The 15,430-nt window shown below is 34.4% G+C and overlaps 1 protein-coding gene across 1 annotated transcript; it reads left to right on the top strand.

The window, feature by feature from the left end:
• The first annotated feature begins 2,689 nt into the window (after positions 1–2,689).
• Positions 2,690–7,354, top strand: LOC133852017 (glutamate receptor 3.6-like). The gene is made up of 7 exons (XM_062288678.1): positions 2,690–2,712; positions 3,921–4,193; positions 4,294–5,642; positions 5,736–6,013; positions 6,165–6,196; positions 6,294–6,700; positions 6,797–7,354. The coding sequence occupies exons 2-7, from the start codon at positions 3,932–3,934 to the stop codon at positions 7,265–7,267; spliced, it is 2,799 nt and encodes a 932-aa protein (XP_062144662.1). The 5' UTR covers positions 2,690–2,712; positions 3,921–3,931; the 3' UTR covers positions 7,268–7,354.
• Positions 7,355–15,430: the final 8,076 nt, after the last annotated feature.

A 15,430-nucleotide genomic window follows, 5' to 3' on the forward strand; every position in this document is an offset into this window, starting at 1 on the left:
TCATTTACTTCGTGATTTCCAGATTTCTCATCCTCAAGCTATACTTTTATTTTGTGATAGCAAAGCAACTTTACACATAGCTGCTAATTCTGTATATCATGAAAGAACTAAGCATATCGAAATTGATTGCCATGTTGTGCGAGAAAAGATCCAACTTGGCTTAGTTCGAACTCTTCATGTTTCATCTTCTGCTCAACTGGCTGATTTGTTCACTAAACCTCTTGGTTCTGAAGTTTTTCAGGTTCTCTTATCCAAGATGAACATCCTAAACATACATTGTTCATCTTGAGGGGGGGGTATTAGATAACACGTGGTGAATGTAATTATATGTATAAAACACGTGTTGTTTTTGAGTTGTAACTAAGCTGTATTTTTAGTTAGACAGCTGGAAGATAGTTAGCTGTAGAGCTTTAGTTCTTTACTCTCACGCAGAGTTGTATATAAAATACTCTTTGTAATTCTGTTTCAGAAAATGCAATACAATCACAGATTCAATCCAACTTTGTTCCATTTGTTTTTTCTCTTCCATTTTGTACTTCTGTTATATTGAAATGAGAATAACCTAGTATTCTGATTGCAACAATAAATAAAACAAAAATAAAGACACTGATATAATATAATTGCTAAATTGAGACGTTTTAATTGGCTACTTTAATTCATTTTAAAAAGTATATTTTTAATATTTTTAATTGTTTTATTATTAAATTTAATTTTTAATGAAGTATAGGACATGTGTCGATTTTTTTAGGCCATCGACGTGGACTTCCGTCTTCATTTTTAGTCATAAATAAAGTACTATTGTGGGACGAAATGAAATACATGAGATAAAAAAAAAATTGGGAAATGCTAGTGTTTCCGCCGCCATTCCACTAGCATCCCACCAAAGCCTAAGTGAAAAAACTAAGAATGAATTTATTGAATAAAAAAATAAAATCAGTTAGACTTGGTGGGATGCCAGTGGAATAATGGTGGAAACACCAACATTTTTCAAAAAAAATAAAGCTTTTATACTACCGGGGGAAAAAGATATTTTGCCCTTAATAAAGTTTTAAAGCCTTACTTCAAACAAACAAATAAATAAATGGTAGAAAGTTGGCTTTTCATTTTCTTTCAACTCGTGAGCCTCATTTACTTGACTTGGTTCATCCTCTTTAGTTTGAGGAAGACCCGCAAAAACATTTCCTCGTGATGCGAAAAATCATGTCCGAAACACGCGGGGGCACACGTGGGGCCTTTTTCATTATATTCCTTTAATGTGCCACACGTGGGCTATCCAATATGACATTAAATAAGACATTATATTATTCCTTTAGCCTGCTTGAAGATTAAGTTTCAGGTGATCGAAGTTTCCCTTTTACAAATAAAAAAATGTTTGGCAATTACCACTTTTATTTATAGTTTTTTTTTTTTTTTTTTTTAATAAATTTGTTTAATAATTATAAAAATAAAATAAAATTTGATAGATAAATTTAATTATTTAATAACTAACATAATACAAATAACGTAAAATTATACATTGTCATGTCAATTTATAAAGTACTTATAATAAATTAAAGCTTTAATTCACATAACATGGAACATGCACTCTTACCAAAATGTCCTTTTGTTTGAATGCATACGCAGTGATATGCCTCATATGGCATGTATTCCGTAATTAGGATAAGATCTTGACCTTAAAAGTTAACTTGGGAGGATTTTATTGACCCATATATAAAAAAGAAGTTAGAGGATGCACTTTCACCAATTTCGAAGTGGCAACTCCATTTGATATGTAATGGTTAATTATCAAGTGCTAATTAAGATAGACTCCAGCTATATCAATCGGCCATTATGAGTTATTGAAGACTTGAAGTTGATATTGGGGGATCAAATTCCCACTAATAGTAATGGAATTCCCACTGATGGATAGGAATGACATTCTTGCCAATAATGGTGATCAATCGAGCCCTAGTCTGAGGACAACTCGAATTAATGGAAGATATTGTATGAAAAAATTAAGAGAAATTTCATTTAGTTACCCCTGAACTACGAAGCAATTTTTATCTCCCCCAAGCTTTAAAAATTTGAAATCTTGAGTTTTAATCGTTTAACTCTTTTCAATATCACCCCCCTCTCCGTTAAGATTTTCGTTAATTCGTAACGGAAAATTTTCTATTATGTTGCATATATTAAGAGCATAAGTACAAGTGAGTGCTCAGACCTAAGCTAAAGTAATCTAGTTGTCGCAAGCAACCATCATAAAGTAATATCCATACTCCAATTATTGAATATAGATGTCAAGGATATATCTCTAAGCATTAATTAAGTGGGTTTATGCTAAAAATAATAGTTTAATTTTGACTGTCCATATATCGTTAATAACAGGAGGAGATGTTCAATCTGTTAACGAATAACAAGATGCATTCTCCAACATGGGAATACCCCAAAATCTAAAGAGGTTATTATGGCTAGTACTTTGTGGGAGGTTAGGTCTCGAGTCTTGTCCAAAGGAAGGTTTAAAAATCGGTCCAACCACATACCTCTTGTGCATCGGTGGAATTTACATATGCTGCTGTCTTCAAGTGGGGCTAGAACCGGTTAGTTGCTGTCAATTGAGGTTGGGCTGTTGACCTTGGTGATACATAACTAATATGGTGTTGAGGATTAAAGGGATACAAGTCCAAGTCCCTTCGTGTTGTTTTTTCGCCAACAGTCTTTAGCTGAAGTTGAAAGGTTTAGGAAATAGCTGTTATTTTCTTTCCTTTGGTTGTGTTGGTTTTATGCTTGTATGTTGAAGCTTTAGTTTCTGTTGCTTGTTTTTCTGTTGGAAGTTTTGCTGGTTTGTAGCAGTTCTTGTGTTTTGGATGTGTTCCAATTTTTACTGGAGGGGTGTTTTCCTTTTGGTTTGGTTATAAAGCTTTAATTCATAAAAAAATAAAAATAAATAAAAAAAGAAACAGAAAAAAGAATAACAAGATGCATGCCAAGCTCCTCCAAATAATTATATGTATATATAGGTTATTATTTTGTATCTTCTAAAATTAACTCTTTTTTTTTTTTTTTTTTTTTATTAAAAAAAAAACTTGGAAATTTTCACTTGAAAGTGATCTCGTTCACACCTGCAGCCTTTTAGATCGAGACGTGCTATACATTTTTTTATTGGTGATCATTCTCTCATCCTTCTGCTTTTCGATCAAATGAATAATGATAATTTTGAAAAAAATGAGAGAATAGAAAAAGGACCCAAAAGAAATGAATCATTTATCTTTTAGATTAATGGGTAGATCGTGTTTCATGCCAGGTTATGTAATCTTCCTTATTGTTCGGTCATGTTGGATTATGGTCATCAGGTCATGAGCACAACGCGTGGTTTGGACTCGCTAGTCAACGCTATGTCATGCATGGTTGTATATTGCCTATGGGCCCATGGCTTTGCCAATACGGAAATAATACAAAAAAACAACAATTACATAATTCCTATACAACCATCATTTATATGCATGGGGTGGCCCATGGAGTGGGGCCTGTGATTGTCTTGGCAATATATATATATATATATATATATATATATATATATATATATATATATATATATATATATATATATATATATATATGTGCATCTAAACATACAACATTTCAATCTCATAGTTTGAAAAGAACAGGTTTTTAGAGGTACGTACTTGCGACCATCTTGTGACATGTTAATCTTACGACAGCAACTTAATTATGTTTCAATTATTTTGTTTCATGTCCTCATATATATATATATATATATATATATATATATGGACATACATAAATAAATCTTGTATGCATGTTTATATGTGTGTGCGTCTTTCTTTAACATGCATTTTAATTTGGTAGGCTGCAGTGTCTGTATCTGAAGTTTCCTTGGTAATCTTCGATGTTTATGAGTAGACTGTTTGGTTTCTTTGCAGTGCAATCCACCATGCATATGTTTTGGCTTCTGCTAATGATTTTGTGCAATGGGCACTTTATTAGCACTGGCACCGGTGTTTCTACTAGGCCCGACGTTGTGAACATTGGCGCTATTTTGTCTTTCAATTCTTCCATTGGAAAAGTTGCAAAAGTTGCCATAGAAGCTGCAGTGGACGATGTGAATTCCGATCCAGGGGTTCTAAATGGAACAATGCTCAAAATTACCATGCAGGATACAAAATTATCGAGAGGATTTCTGGGAATCGTTGAGGGTATATACATCCTTCCAAACATATTGCCAAGTCATTGTTTTCATTGTTTTCTCTTGTCAAGTCATAGAATCTCATACAGCTTTTGATTGTTCTTTCACAGCTTTGCGGTTTATGGAGAATGATACAGTGGCCATAATTGGTCCCCAGCACTCAGTTATGGCCCATGTCATTTCACATATTGCGAATGAGCTCCAAGTCCCTCTATTATCGTTCGCAGCAACAGACCCCACCTTAAATTCACTTCAGTTCCCTTACTTTGTCAGAACAACACAAAGTGACCTCTTTCAGATGGCTGCTGTAGCAGAAATAGTAGGCTTCTACGAATGGCGAGATGTAATAGCTATCTATATTGATGACGATTATGGCAGAAATGGGATTGCTGCATTAGGTGATAAGCTTGCCGAAAAACGTTGTAAAATCTCGTACAAAGCACCTATGAAACCCGATCTAGACCGTAATGACATCTCCGATACACTGTTTAAGGTGGCTATGATGGAGTCTCGAGTTATTATACTTCACATATATCCTACTTGGGGTCTAGAGGTAGTTGAAATGGCACGTAAAAATGGGATGATGGGAAGTGGATATGTGTGGATAGCTACTGATTGGCTCTCTACTAAACTTGACACAGAACCTTCCCTCTCTCCAGCGGAGATGGATAGTATTCAAGGGGTAATTACCTTGCGTATGCACACTCCAGATTCATTACTCAAAAGGCAATTTTTTTCTAGGTGGAGCAACTTGACTACAGCAAAGGCGAATGACAGCCTTTTTAAACTAAATGCGTATGGTCTATACGCCTACGACACTGTTTGGCTTCTTGCTCGTGCACTTGACGCATTTTTAGATCAGAGGGGAAACAATATTACATTTACAAATTATTCGAATTTAACTGATTTTCACGGAGGGAGCTTGCATTTTGATGCCATGAGCATCTTTGATGGAGGGAACGTGTTGCGTAACAACATTTTACAGGTTAATATGACTGGTTTAAGTGGCCCAATGAATTTCACGTCAGATGGCGAACTCAATGGTCCAGCATATGAAGTAATCAATGTCATTGGTACAGGGATCAGGACAATTGGTTATTGGTCCAATTCTTCCGGCTTATCAGTGGAGCCTCCAGAAAAGTACATTGCACAGCAAAGCAGTTCAAATCAACAACTATACGGTGTAATCTGGCCGGGACAAACTACTCAAAAGCCTCGTGGGTGGGTATTCTCAAGTAACGGAAAGCAACTTCGAGTTGGAGTCCCAAATCGGATTAGTTATCGTGAATTTGTGTCACAGATAGAAGGCTCTGCAGATAACTATGCTGGTTATTGTATTGATGTATTTAATGCTGCAAAAGAACTATTGCCATATGCAGTCCCGCATAAGTTTATTCCATTTGGGGATGGACATAGCAATCCAATCACCGCTGATCTTCTGCACAAAATCACAACGGGTGTAAGTATGAATTACAATAATTTTCTACATACTAATTAATTTGTTATGAACGAAAGAGGCCAGCTCTTTACTCCTAGGTCACTGGTTTTGTAGGAATTCGATGCTGTGGTTGGTGACATTACAATTACCACCAACCGGACAAAGATGGTGGATTTCACGCAGCCATATATTGAGTCCGGACTAGTTGTAGTGGCCCCAGTTTGGAAGTTGAACTCTAGTGCTTGGGCGTTTCTGAGACCATTTACTCCAATGATGTGGTGTGTTACAGGTATATCTTTCATTGTTGTGGGAGTAGTTGTCTGGATTTTGGAGCGCAGGACAAATGACGATTTTCGAGGCCCTCCTAGAAAACAATTTGTCACGATCCTATGGTGAGTTCCTAAGAAACATTACACTTCTATACGAGAGTATATACATGCACTGTAGTTAATTTTCTATGTGGTTCATCCATCATTTTCATTCATGTTCTGTAGATTGCTTATCTAATCCCCTGATTGCTAACTTTTGTGCTTCACTTTCCAGGTTTAGCTTTTCAACTTTGTTTTTTTCTTACAGTAAGTTAAATACGCTCTAGTTTGGTCTTCACCAGCTATTTCCCATATGTACAACACAGCCACTTATACTTAATTGCCCGTTTTCTTTTTAATGCAGGAGAGAAGATTATGAGCACCCTTGGTCGCTTAGTGCTTATCATATGGCTTTTTGTAGTTCTAATAGTCAATTCGAGTTACACTGCAAGTCTGACATCAATCCTTACGGTGGAACAACTTTCTTCCCCCGTCAAAGGGATTGAAAGTTTGATAACAAGCAATGATCCCATTGGTTTCCAGCGAGGTTCATTTGCTGAAAATTATCTAACCAACGAGCTCAACATACATAGAACCAGACTTGTTCCCCTTAACTCGCCAAAAGATTTCGAGAGAGCTTTGAAGGATGGCCCGAGTAAGGGTGGAGTTGCTGCAGTGGTTGACGAGCGAGCATACATGGAGCTCTTTCTCTCCACCAGATGTGAATATGGTATAGTTGGTCAAGAGTTCACAAAAATGGGGTGGGGTTTTGTAAGTATCATTTCAAACATGTTCCATGGACAATATTTCTCACCTTATGATGATAATTATATTTAGTCTTAATGTTTCACATTTGTCATTGATTAGGCCTTTCCACGGGACTCGCCATTGGCGATTGACATGTCAACTGCCATCCTAACACTGTCAGAGAAAGGGGGTCTACAAAGGCTTCATGACAAATGGCTTACAAGAAGTGCTTGCAGCTCAGAAGGTGCGAAGCAAGACGTAGACCGCCTTCACCTTACCAGTTTCTGGGGCCTCTTTTTACTATGTGGCTTTGTCTGCTTTTTTGCTCTCCTATGCTATCTCGTTAAGATGGTGCGCCAGTACACGAGGCACTCCGGTGACGACATGACCTCGCAATCTTCACGCGTACGGATTGAATCATTTCTTACATTTGTTAAAGAGAAGGAAGAGGATGACATTCAAGTTGAAGAGGATGGAAAGAGCGGGTCCAAGGGAAGGTCAAGGGAGAGGGTCTCAAATGGATCGAGAAGAGTGCATGAAGATGAGCCCCGAAACAGTTGGAGTGTTACCGTTCCTACAAACCATGCATGAAACCGAGTTAGTTAAGTTATAAGTTTCCAAGCAGGGCCTCCATAAGTGCATCCAATAATGGGTCTACAAGGATATGCACGTTTTCGTACAAATGCTAGCTGTTATATATCTTCTATATATATATATATATATATGAAGAGACGGTACTACCATTTTATGACATACTAATTAATGAAATATATACATACGTACGTACGTTAAGAAAATACAAATTAATGTTGTATTTAGGAATTAATGTTCTATATAAGAAGGAAAAAATTAGATTTAGCCTCTCCTAAACTTAAACTTGATATAAAACATAATACTAAACTTTAAAAAGCGTCCCTTGATCATCCCGTCTTACCTTATATGTACATGGCCAAACAGACGGATTAATGGTCAGATTGATAGATTTTTGAGACATGTTTTGAGTTTTAAGTTTTAAAAAAGATAGAAATTGATAATTGATTTGGTGTATTTGAAACAAGTATTGTATGTGGGGTCTACAAACGAAAATTGGCTTAGTAAAATTTTGAAAAAGCAAAAAGAAACTACTACAGATTGAGGATTGGTTTTTGAAGATGGAAAAAATGTTGAGAGTGCCTTCTCAAGTGCACCGATTCACAGAAGATAAATTATGTCACTTTGCACCCGGCGGACCTACCAAGAGGTGGCGGCTGAACTGGCACCGAGATTTTGCTAAGAGAGCAATTAGCTACGGAAGAGACTGGCGGCCGGTAGCTAGCCGCCGAACATAGATGATAATCCACATGCAATATTATATGACTCAAAAACAAAACACCTTAGCAGTCTATTGGATGATCTATTATAAACAATATTTTAGTAACAATTTGATGACAAAGAGATCTAGTCCAAACCAAACGTTTAATGCTCAATAAAAACAACGCTTTAAAACCTTGGCTTAATTTATTTGGACACTTGTCACAATATATAATTCTATTTGAACAGCGATTAAGGTGGCCGGGGTGGAACTTAAGATTGAGGCTAGCTTGTCACAATTTTAAATTATCACCTATCGCAATTATAAGTTATTATTTTGAAGGCTTATACCACTACAAAAAAAATTTTAGTTTTTAGCCACGTGCAGTTAGCTACGTGGGTTCCGCGTAGTGAATCTGGTTGTTGCTAAATGTACATTTAGAGACGTGGCATTTTATATATGTGGTTATTTAGCCATGTAATGTTTAGCCACATGCCGGCCACCCCAGGTGGCTAAATGCAATTTTATTTTTTAAAAAAATGGGCACTTTTAGCCACGTGCAATTAAAGCCACGTTGCTAAAATTCTTTATTTATTTTTTATTTTTTATTTTTAAAAAATGAACAGAATATCTGTTTTTTTTTTTTTTTTTTCCTCCCAATATCATATATATACGATATTTCCAGCATACATCCAGACCGGGACTGACAATCGCCCAGTCGCAGGATTCGAACCCATCAAACCAAAAATACAAAAACCCAAAATGGGAAAAACCTAATCACATTAGATTCAAAAAACCAAAACAACAACAACCCAATCACCAGAAATCAAAAAAAAAAAAAAAAAAAACCAATTTGCCGGCCATCAAACCTAAACAACAAAAACCCAGTCGCCCACTCGCCGAAAATCATTAAACCAAAACAACAAAAACTCAAAATCAAATTCAAAATCCGGCCGGTCCTCCGATCCCTGCATCATCGAAACATTAAGGGATAAGAGAGAGATATCAGCACAAGAGAGAGAGAGAGAGATAGAGAGAGAGTACTTGTGGTAGACGGAGATCGGCGGTCGACAAGTGTGAGTTAGCCAGATCTCCTCCATCTCTGAGAGTCTGTCAATCTCGATCTCTACCTTTCTGAGTCGCCCGATCTCTTTGGGTGGTGGCGTGCTGCCAAGCCAATGGGGGTGAGTGGTCGATGAGAGAGAGAAGAGAGTGAGAGTGAGACGGAATATCAGAGATCGATGAGAGAGAAAAGAGTTTTGGGTAGTTTTGGAGTGAGTAGTCGACGAGAGAGAGAAGAGAGTGAGAGTGAATAGAGGAGAGAGAGAGATAGCATTAAATGTGAGGCGGGCTTGGGGAAGAAAACAAAAATTGAAAATATTAATAGCAAAGTCAAATTTGAAATCTAAATACTAGTGCGACCGGACATTGAAAATTTTATGTCCCGTGCGTTCACACCTGTTTTTTAATTAATTTTTTTAATCTATACAAGCAAATAGAAACGTGGGTTCTTTGCCATGTGGCTAATTGGCCACGTGGTTAAAATTTTAATTTGTCAAAAAAAAAAATTTAATAAATTAGCCCCGTGGTATATATTCCACGTGGCCAATTAGAGACGTGGCCAATACACCACGTGACTAATTTATTAAAATTGGAAGAAAAAAAAAAATTGAAAAAAATTGAAAAAATATGAATATTTTAGTAACGTGGCTTATGTACCACGTGGTTAATTGGCGACGTGGAAAAATCCACGTGGCTAATTACCTGCGCAAACATTTCGCTACGTGGTGGTTTAGCCAAGTGGCGAAATCGTGACGTGGCTAATCTACCACATAGCGAATCGCCACGTGGCTAAACTGCAAATTTTTTGTAGTGTACGATCTATCTATCTATCTATATATATGATTTTTGTTGCCTTCTTAGAAAAATGAAAAAGAAAAAAAAAATTCTAGAAAACAATTTTTTAAATTGAATAATATTGGAAGTAGATAGCTATGAGCACAGCATGCAGTGCTTTGAAAATGTGTGTAACTTATAAAATAGAGAAAAGTAATTGTTTTAGATAAAATAGAGAATAAATATGCTGCTCTAAGTTTCAAATGATGTTTACGACAATGCTTTGAAGGACGGAACTAGGGGGGGCCGGCATGGGCTGTGGCTCCCCTCAATTTTCAGAAAAAAAAAAAAAAAAAAAAAAAAAAAAAATTAGCTTATTAACTCTTATCAATAAATTTTTTTAACTCTTGGCTCCTGCTTATAAGAGCTTCTGATTCTGTCTTTGATTATACTTTACTATAATTTCTTTAAAAAATTATATGTTATTATCTTAGACCTTAATGGTTAAAAATTAAACAACAAAATTTGACGGATTATAAATTGAATTATTTAATGATCGGTGTGAATAAAGGTCCCATCGACTATTATTTCAGTTTGTGAAAAAATAATAATAAAAAGCTTTAATACCCAAAGAAACGTACCCTGACCAAAATGTCTTGATAAATTGCACTTTATATGTGCGTTTTGAACGATTCGTACGTAGTTCAGGACATTAAAGGCCATAATTCTTTTGGGCTCTATGAATGTGGGTCTCCCTTGTATTCTCTTCATCCTATTCATTCCCTTCGATCCCTTCTCATGAATTGCAGAAAAAAAAAATTAAAAAATAAAAATAAAAACAGCAAAGATGTTTCACTAGCTTGCAACTTAATTGCTAAACAGGAGTTAGATCATCATCATGAGTTGGTTGATGAAATATCTGTGCCGAATGCTTCAGTACGTACTAGCGGGAGAGAGGAGGTTGAAGAATTGATGATTTAACAAATATTATTGAGTCTCGATCTAAGCTTGCATGCATATATCGGGTAATCAATATTATTCTTTAATATTGCATGTACGTGTTAATTAATCAACAAATTAATTACTATAATATTGCTTGCTCTTAATTCCAAACAATTACAGTTTTCATTTCCGTCTCCACCATTAATTGCAGCCCTCCACCATTGCCGTCTCATTTTAGTCCACGCATTAGATCTCCAACATCCTCGCTTCTCCCTCAACGGATCTCTTCTTTTGTTGGTACCAGCTTCTTTTGGTTTATAGAGAATCTCATATCTGGTTGCATGCAGCTTTTATTTTGGTGTCAATGCACCAAGCATCCTTTGTTGGATTCCTTCTTCATCGGAAGTCAAAATGGTGCTAGCTCCTCTTTGTTGGATATGAGTATTCAACCATGCATCTTCCGTACTTGTTTCCTAGCTTGTTGTGATTCAACCATCGTCAATGGGATAAGCCATTCACGCATATATGGATAGAATCATTTCTAACATTTGTTAAAGAAAAGGAAGAGGATGTTATTCAAGTGGAGGAGGAAGGAAATTAATTAGAGCTGGTCCAAGAGAAGGCCTAGCTAGGGAGAGATTCTCAAATGGAAGAGCGGATCGATGAAGGTGAACTTCCAAAAGGCTTGAATTAATGTTAGCGTTTCTACTGTACGTATAACTATGAAGGCTAGTTAGTTATAAGTTTCTTGAATTAGCTTTCTTAAGTTACAATAATTTTCCAAGTTGGGCCTCCAAAAGTGCAATTTTAATGGGTACGTCTACAAGGATATGAACAATGAATGTACGTAATTTATAAATGCAGTTGTCTTCGATATAGCCTGAAAAGTTTTGTTCAAAAAAACAAAAGAGATATAGCCTGAAAAAGGGGGAAAACAAAATGAGCTTACAAATCTTTTAATTAACTTCTAGGATTTTTTTTTATTATTTTTTTTTGGTTGAAAAGTTGTCAATATCGACAAAATTTGTTTTTTGAAATTATGTTTGAATGATTTATAAAATCTTAGTAGAATTAAAAAATTAAAAAAATAATATTTGAAAAGTACTTTCACCCAAACATTCCATTAATAGTTTTTGCTCTAGATTCAAATAGTCATTCCGTCAACCTACCATCAAATTAATTAATTATATATCATGTCATACTACTCAATTAATACTATGTGAATCTCGTTTGAAATGTCTTGGACCGATGGTCATGCCATTTAAATTAAGAATATATCCTCAATAATTTATTTATTTATTTATTTTTTTTAAGGATGGCCGGCCACCATTAGTATGTAAGGAGGTGGCCACTCATTAGTGGTAAGAGATCAATTATATATGCATACTAAGGTTCAAAATTTTACCTGTAAAAGAAAAGAAAGAGACTTTTACAATTCGGACACCATATTAAAAAATTAACATATACAATTATACATAGGTGTTTAATGGGCCCGGTGGCAACAATGTTTTTAAATTTATGGCCAAGACTAGACTTGATATGAGTTATGACTAATTGCCACGTTTTTCAATAGTCCACTTAGCTAGATGGGTTTGATGAGGTTGTTGTTAAAAGAGTTATTAATTAAAATTACTATAATTTTTTATATATAAATATATATATGTTTATGGTTCATAGAATATTTTAAAATGAAAGGTATTTAAAGAGATTTAGAAGTGTAGAGTCCCATATATTAAAAAAAGAAGAGAAAATACAATAACAGAGAAGGTAAAGTATGCAGTTATAATGCTAAATTTGCACAAAAATATAGTTTTAAAGCAAACAATGCGCGCGGCAGTGGATTGTATGGTGCTAGTGGCTCATTGATGAGGCACATGGCACGTGTTGCATTGATGGCACACCGGGAGTGATTGGATCATAATCATTAATTTTTGGACTATGATGATCATACGATTTGGTAGTTTGATATTGATCGTATGATATTTAAAAGGTAGATTCAATGATTGGATTTATTTGATCATTAGTAAAGTCAACTGTAAGATATATAAAATTAAATTTAATCTAACTATTAAAATTAAATAATGGTTACTAAAAACTATAATCTAACGGTTATAATTAAATAAAAATTAATTAAAAATTTAATCTAATTGTCAAGTTTAAGTGTCCGTTAAAATTAGATGGTCAGATTTTAATGACAGTAAATTAGCAATTGTTTTCTAATAAATTGACCCTGTATATAGTGTTCAGAGCAAATCAACTTAAAACACAAAATTATCTATTATTCTGTATCTTTCAAAATCTTATGTAGTTTTAAAATTTATGTCTCTCCTCGTACTAGAATAGAAACTCTGCGAGTGCATATTTTAATTTGGTTTCGTTTTACAAACATCAAATATTTCCTAGGCCCAATTGTGGTATGGAAAAGTGTTTGCTATAAGCCTATAACCCAATGTTACCAATACATTAGAATCGGTGGGGAGACAACCAATCTCTTAAAAAAAAAAAAAAAAAAAATTTTCCAAACCATCTTATTATTTGAATAGAGTTTTCTTTTTTTCAAATATAGAAATTTTCTTAATCTAATTTATAAAAAAGTTATGTGTTTTTTTTGAATATGTGAGAAATATATTATATTTTGAATATGTTATATTGTAATAAATATATTTTATTAAAAAATATATATTTCTCAGATACTAAAAAAAAAAGAAAAAAGAAACATATGATAATTTTATAAATTAAGTTGAAAACTTTTTTCGTAATTCAATTTCAAAGAAAAGTTTGTCCGTATTATTTTGACCCAAAAGAGTCCTTTTTGGTGGATAGGTCTTCCAACGTACCAATAAACAAAAAACAAAAAAATCTCCTCGTGATACGTAAAATCATGTCCGAAACACGCGGGGGGGCCTTTTTCTTTTCCTTTGCTGTGCCACACGGCCCGTTTAGTAATCCCCTCCCCTTCCCTTTGTGAGAATTTTTTTGTTGTGTGAAAATAGAAAGTGATTGATGTGATATAAAGTAGAAAGAATTTATATGAAAAAGTGGAAAAAATTTGTATTGTAGTGAATTTTTTTAATTAAATAATAATAAAAAATTATTGATGTGATATAAAAAGTAAAAAAGAAAAGAATGTTTTGAATTTGATGTTTTTTGGGAAAGGTAAAAGTAAGGGGAGGGAAGGGAAGGGGAAGGGGAGGGAGTTAGTAAACGGGGCCGTGGTGTAAAATCATGTCCTTTTTGGGGAATGTTGAGCCAAAGTACCCTAATTTTAATTGAGAAACCTGATGATCGAAGGAATTAATGGACAATTAGTCTACCTTAAAAGTGAACTTGGGAGGATTTTCTTGACCCAAAAAAATAAAAATGGGAAGTTGGAGTATATATAAAATTCGGCGGCAGCAGCAGCAGTAGTACGTTCCACCAATTTAGAAGTGGCAAGTCCATTTTGATATAATGGTTATCAAGTGCTAAGACTATATCCATCGCCCATTAGTATGAGTTCCATTAATTCCTGGCCTTGAAGTTGATCGATATTGGGGGAATCAAATTCCCACTAATAGTGGAATTCTCAATGATATCATGATGGAAATGATCGAATGACATTCTTACCCGGCCATAATGGTGATAACTGATAAATCGAGGCCCTAGTCTAAGGACAACTCGAATATTGGAGGATTAATTATATGAACAAATATTACAAAGCAAATTTTCATTATTCTTAATTAAACTACGTACTAAGCAATTTTCATCTCCTCCCTAAGTTTTAAAAATTTGTAACATGGAGTTATGATCTTTCAGCTCTATTCAATCACCCCCTCCGTTAAATTTCTTTTTCGTTAACTCCTAACGGAAGACTTTATGTTATGTTGTTTTGTAAGAGCATAGAACATGTGAGTGAGTGCTCGCGCCTAATTAATTAATTGTCGCAAGCAACCACCCATAAAGTATTAATCTCCAATTATTGAATATACATATATATATATATATATATATATATATATATATATATATATATATATATATATATATATATATATATATATATATATATATATATATATATATATATGCCACTCTCCCCCAAGTAATTATGCTGCTTTTCGGATTTATCTATAGGTGATTATTTTGAATCTTAAAATGAACTTTGTTTTTTACTTGGAAATTCTTAATAAGAGAAATGTTACTTTGTATCATGTGATCAATTACTGTCAAAAGAGAAATGCTAGAAACTATACTTTAATCGATCCCACAAGTATCTCACTATGCTGACATGGTAACACTAATCAAACCCTTGAATAAGTCATTGTTAAAAATAAATAAATTTAATAGTTGGTTGAGATTGTTACGTTAGCATTGTGTGATAGCTATAGAATAAAAATGTGGTATATAGCATTACTCCAAGGGATTGTTCGGACTACCACATCAACATTTTGAGGTTGCTAGTTATGGAATAAAAAAGTGGGTTTCTGCATTGCTCAAACAAAAACCAAAAAAGAAAAAAAAAAAAAGTAATGCAAGAAACTACATTTGTATCCTGTACTATTTTGTAATGTTGATGTGACAGCTCCAACCACCTCTTAGATTAATTATTGTTAAAAAACAAAAATTAAAAATTGAAGGACTGGTTGAGGCTGCCACTTTAGCATTACGTATAAAAATGTGGTGTGTATATATATATATAGCTAGCA

The sequence above is a fragment of the Alnus glutinosa genome, chromosome 12 (genome assembly GCF_958979055.1).
Source record: "Alnus glutinosa chromosome 12, dhAlnGlut1.1, whole genome shotgun sequence".
In the NCBI taxonomy this organism is placed as follows: domain Eukaryota; kingdom Viridiplantae; phylum Streptophyta; class Magnoliopsida; order Fagales; family Betulaceae; genus Alnus; species Alnus glutinosa.

What these genes read in the sequence shown, in the direction of transcription:
- LOC133852017 (XM_062288678.1), top strand. Translation starts at nt 3,932, where the DNA reads ATGCATATGTTTTGGCTTCTGCTAATGATTTTGTGCAATGGGCACTTT. An exon ending in ATTTCTGGGAATCGTTGAGG is followed by an intron (nt 4,194 to 4,293) that starts GTATATACATCC and finishes GTTCTTTCACAG; the next exon opens with CTTTGCGGTTTATGGAGAAT. An exon ending in CAAAAATGGGGTGGGGTTTT is followed by an intron (nt 6,701 to 6,796) that starts GTAAGTATCATT and finishes GTCATTGATTAG; the next exon opens with GCCTTTCCACGGGACTCGCC.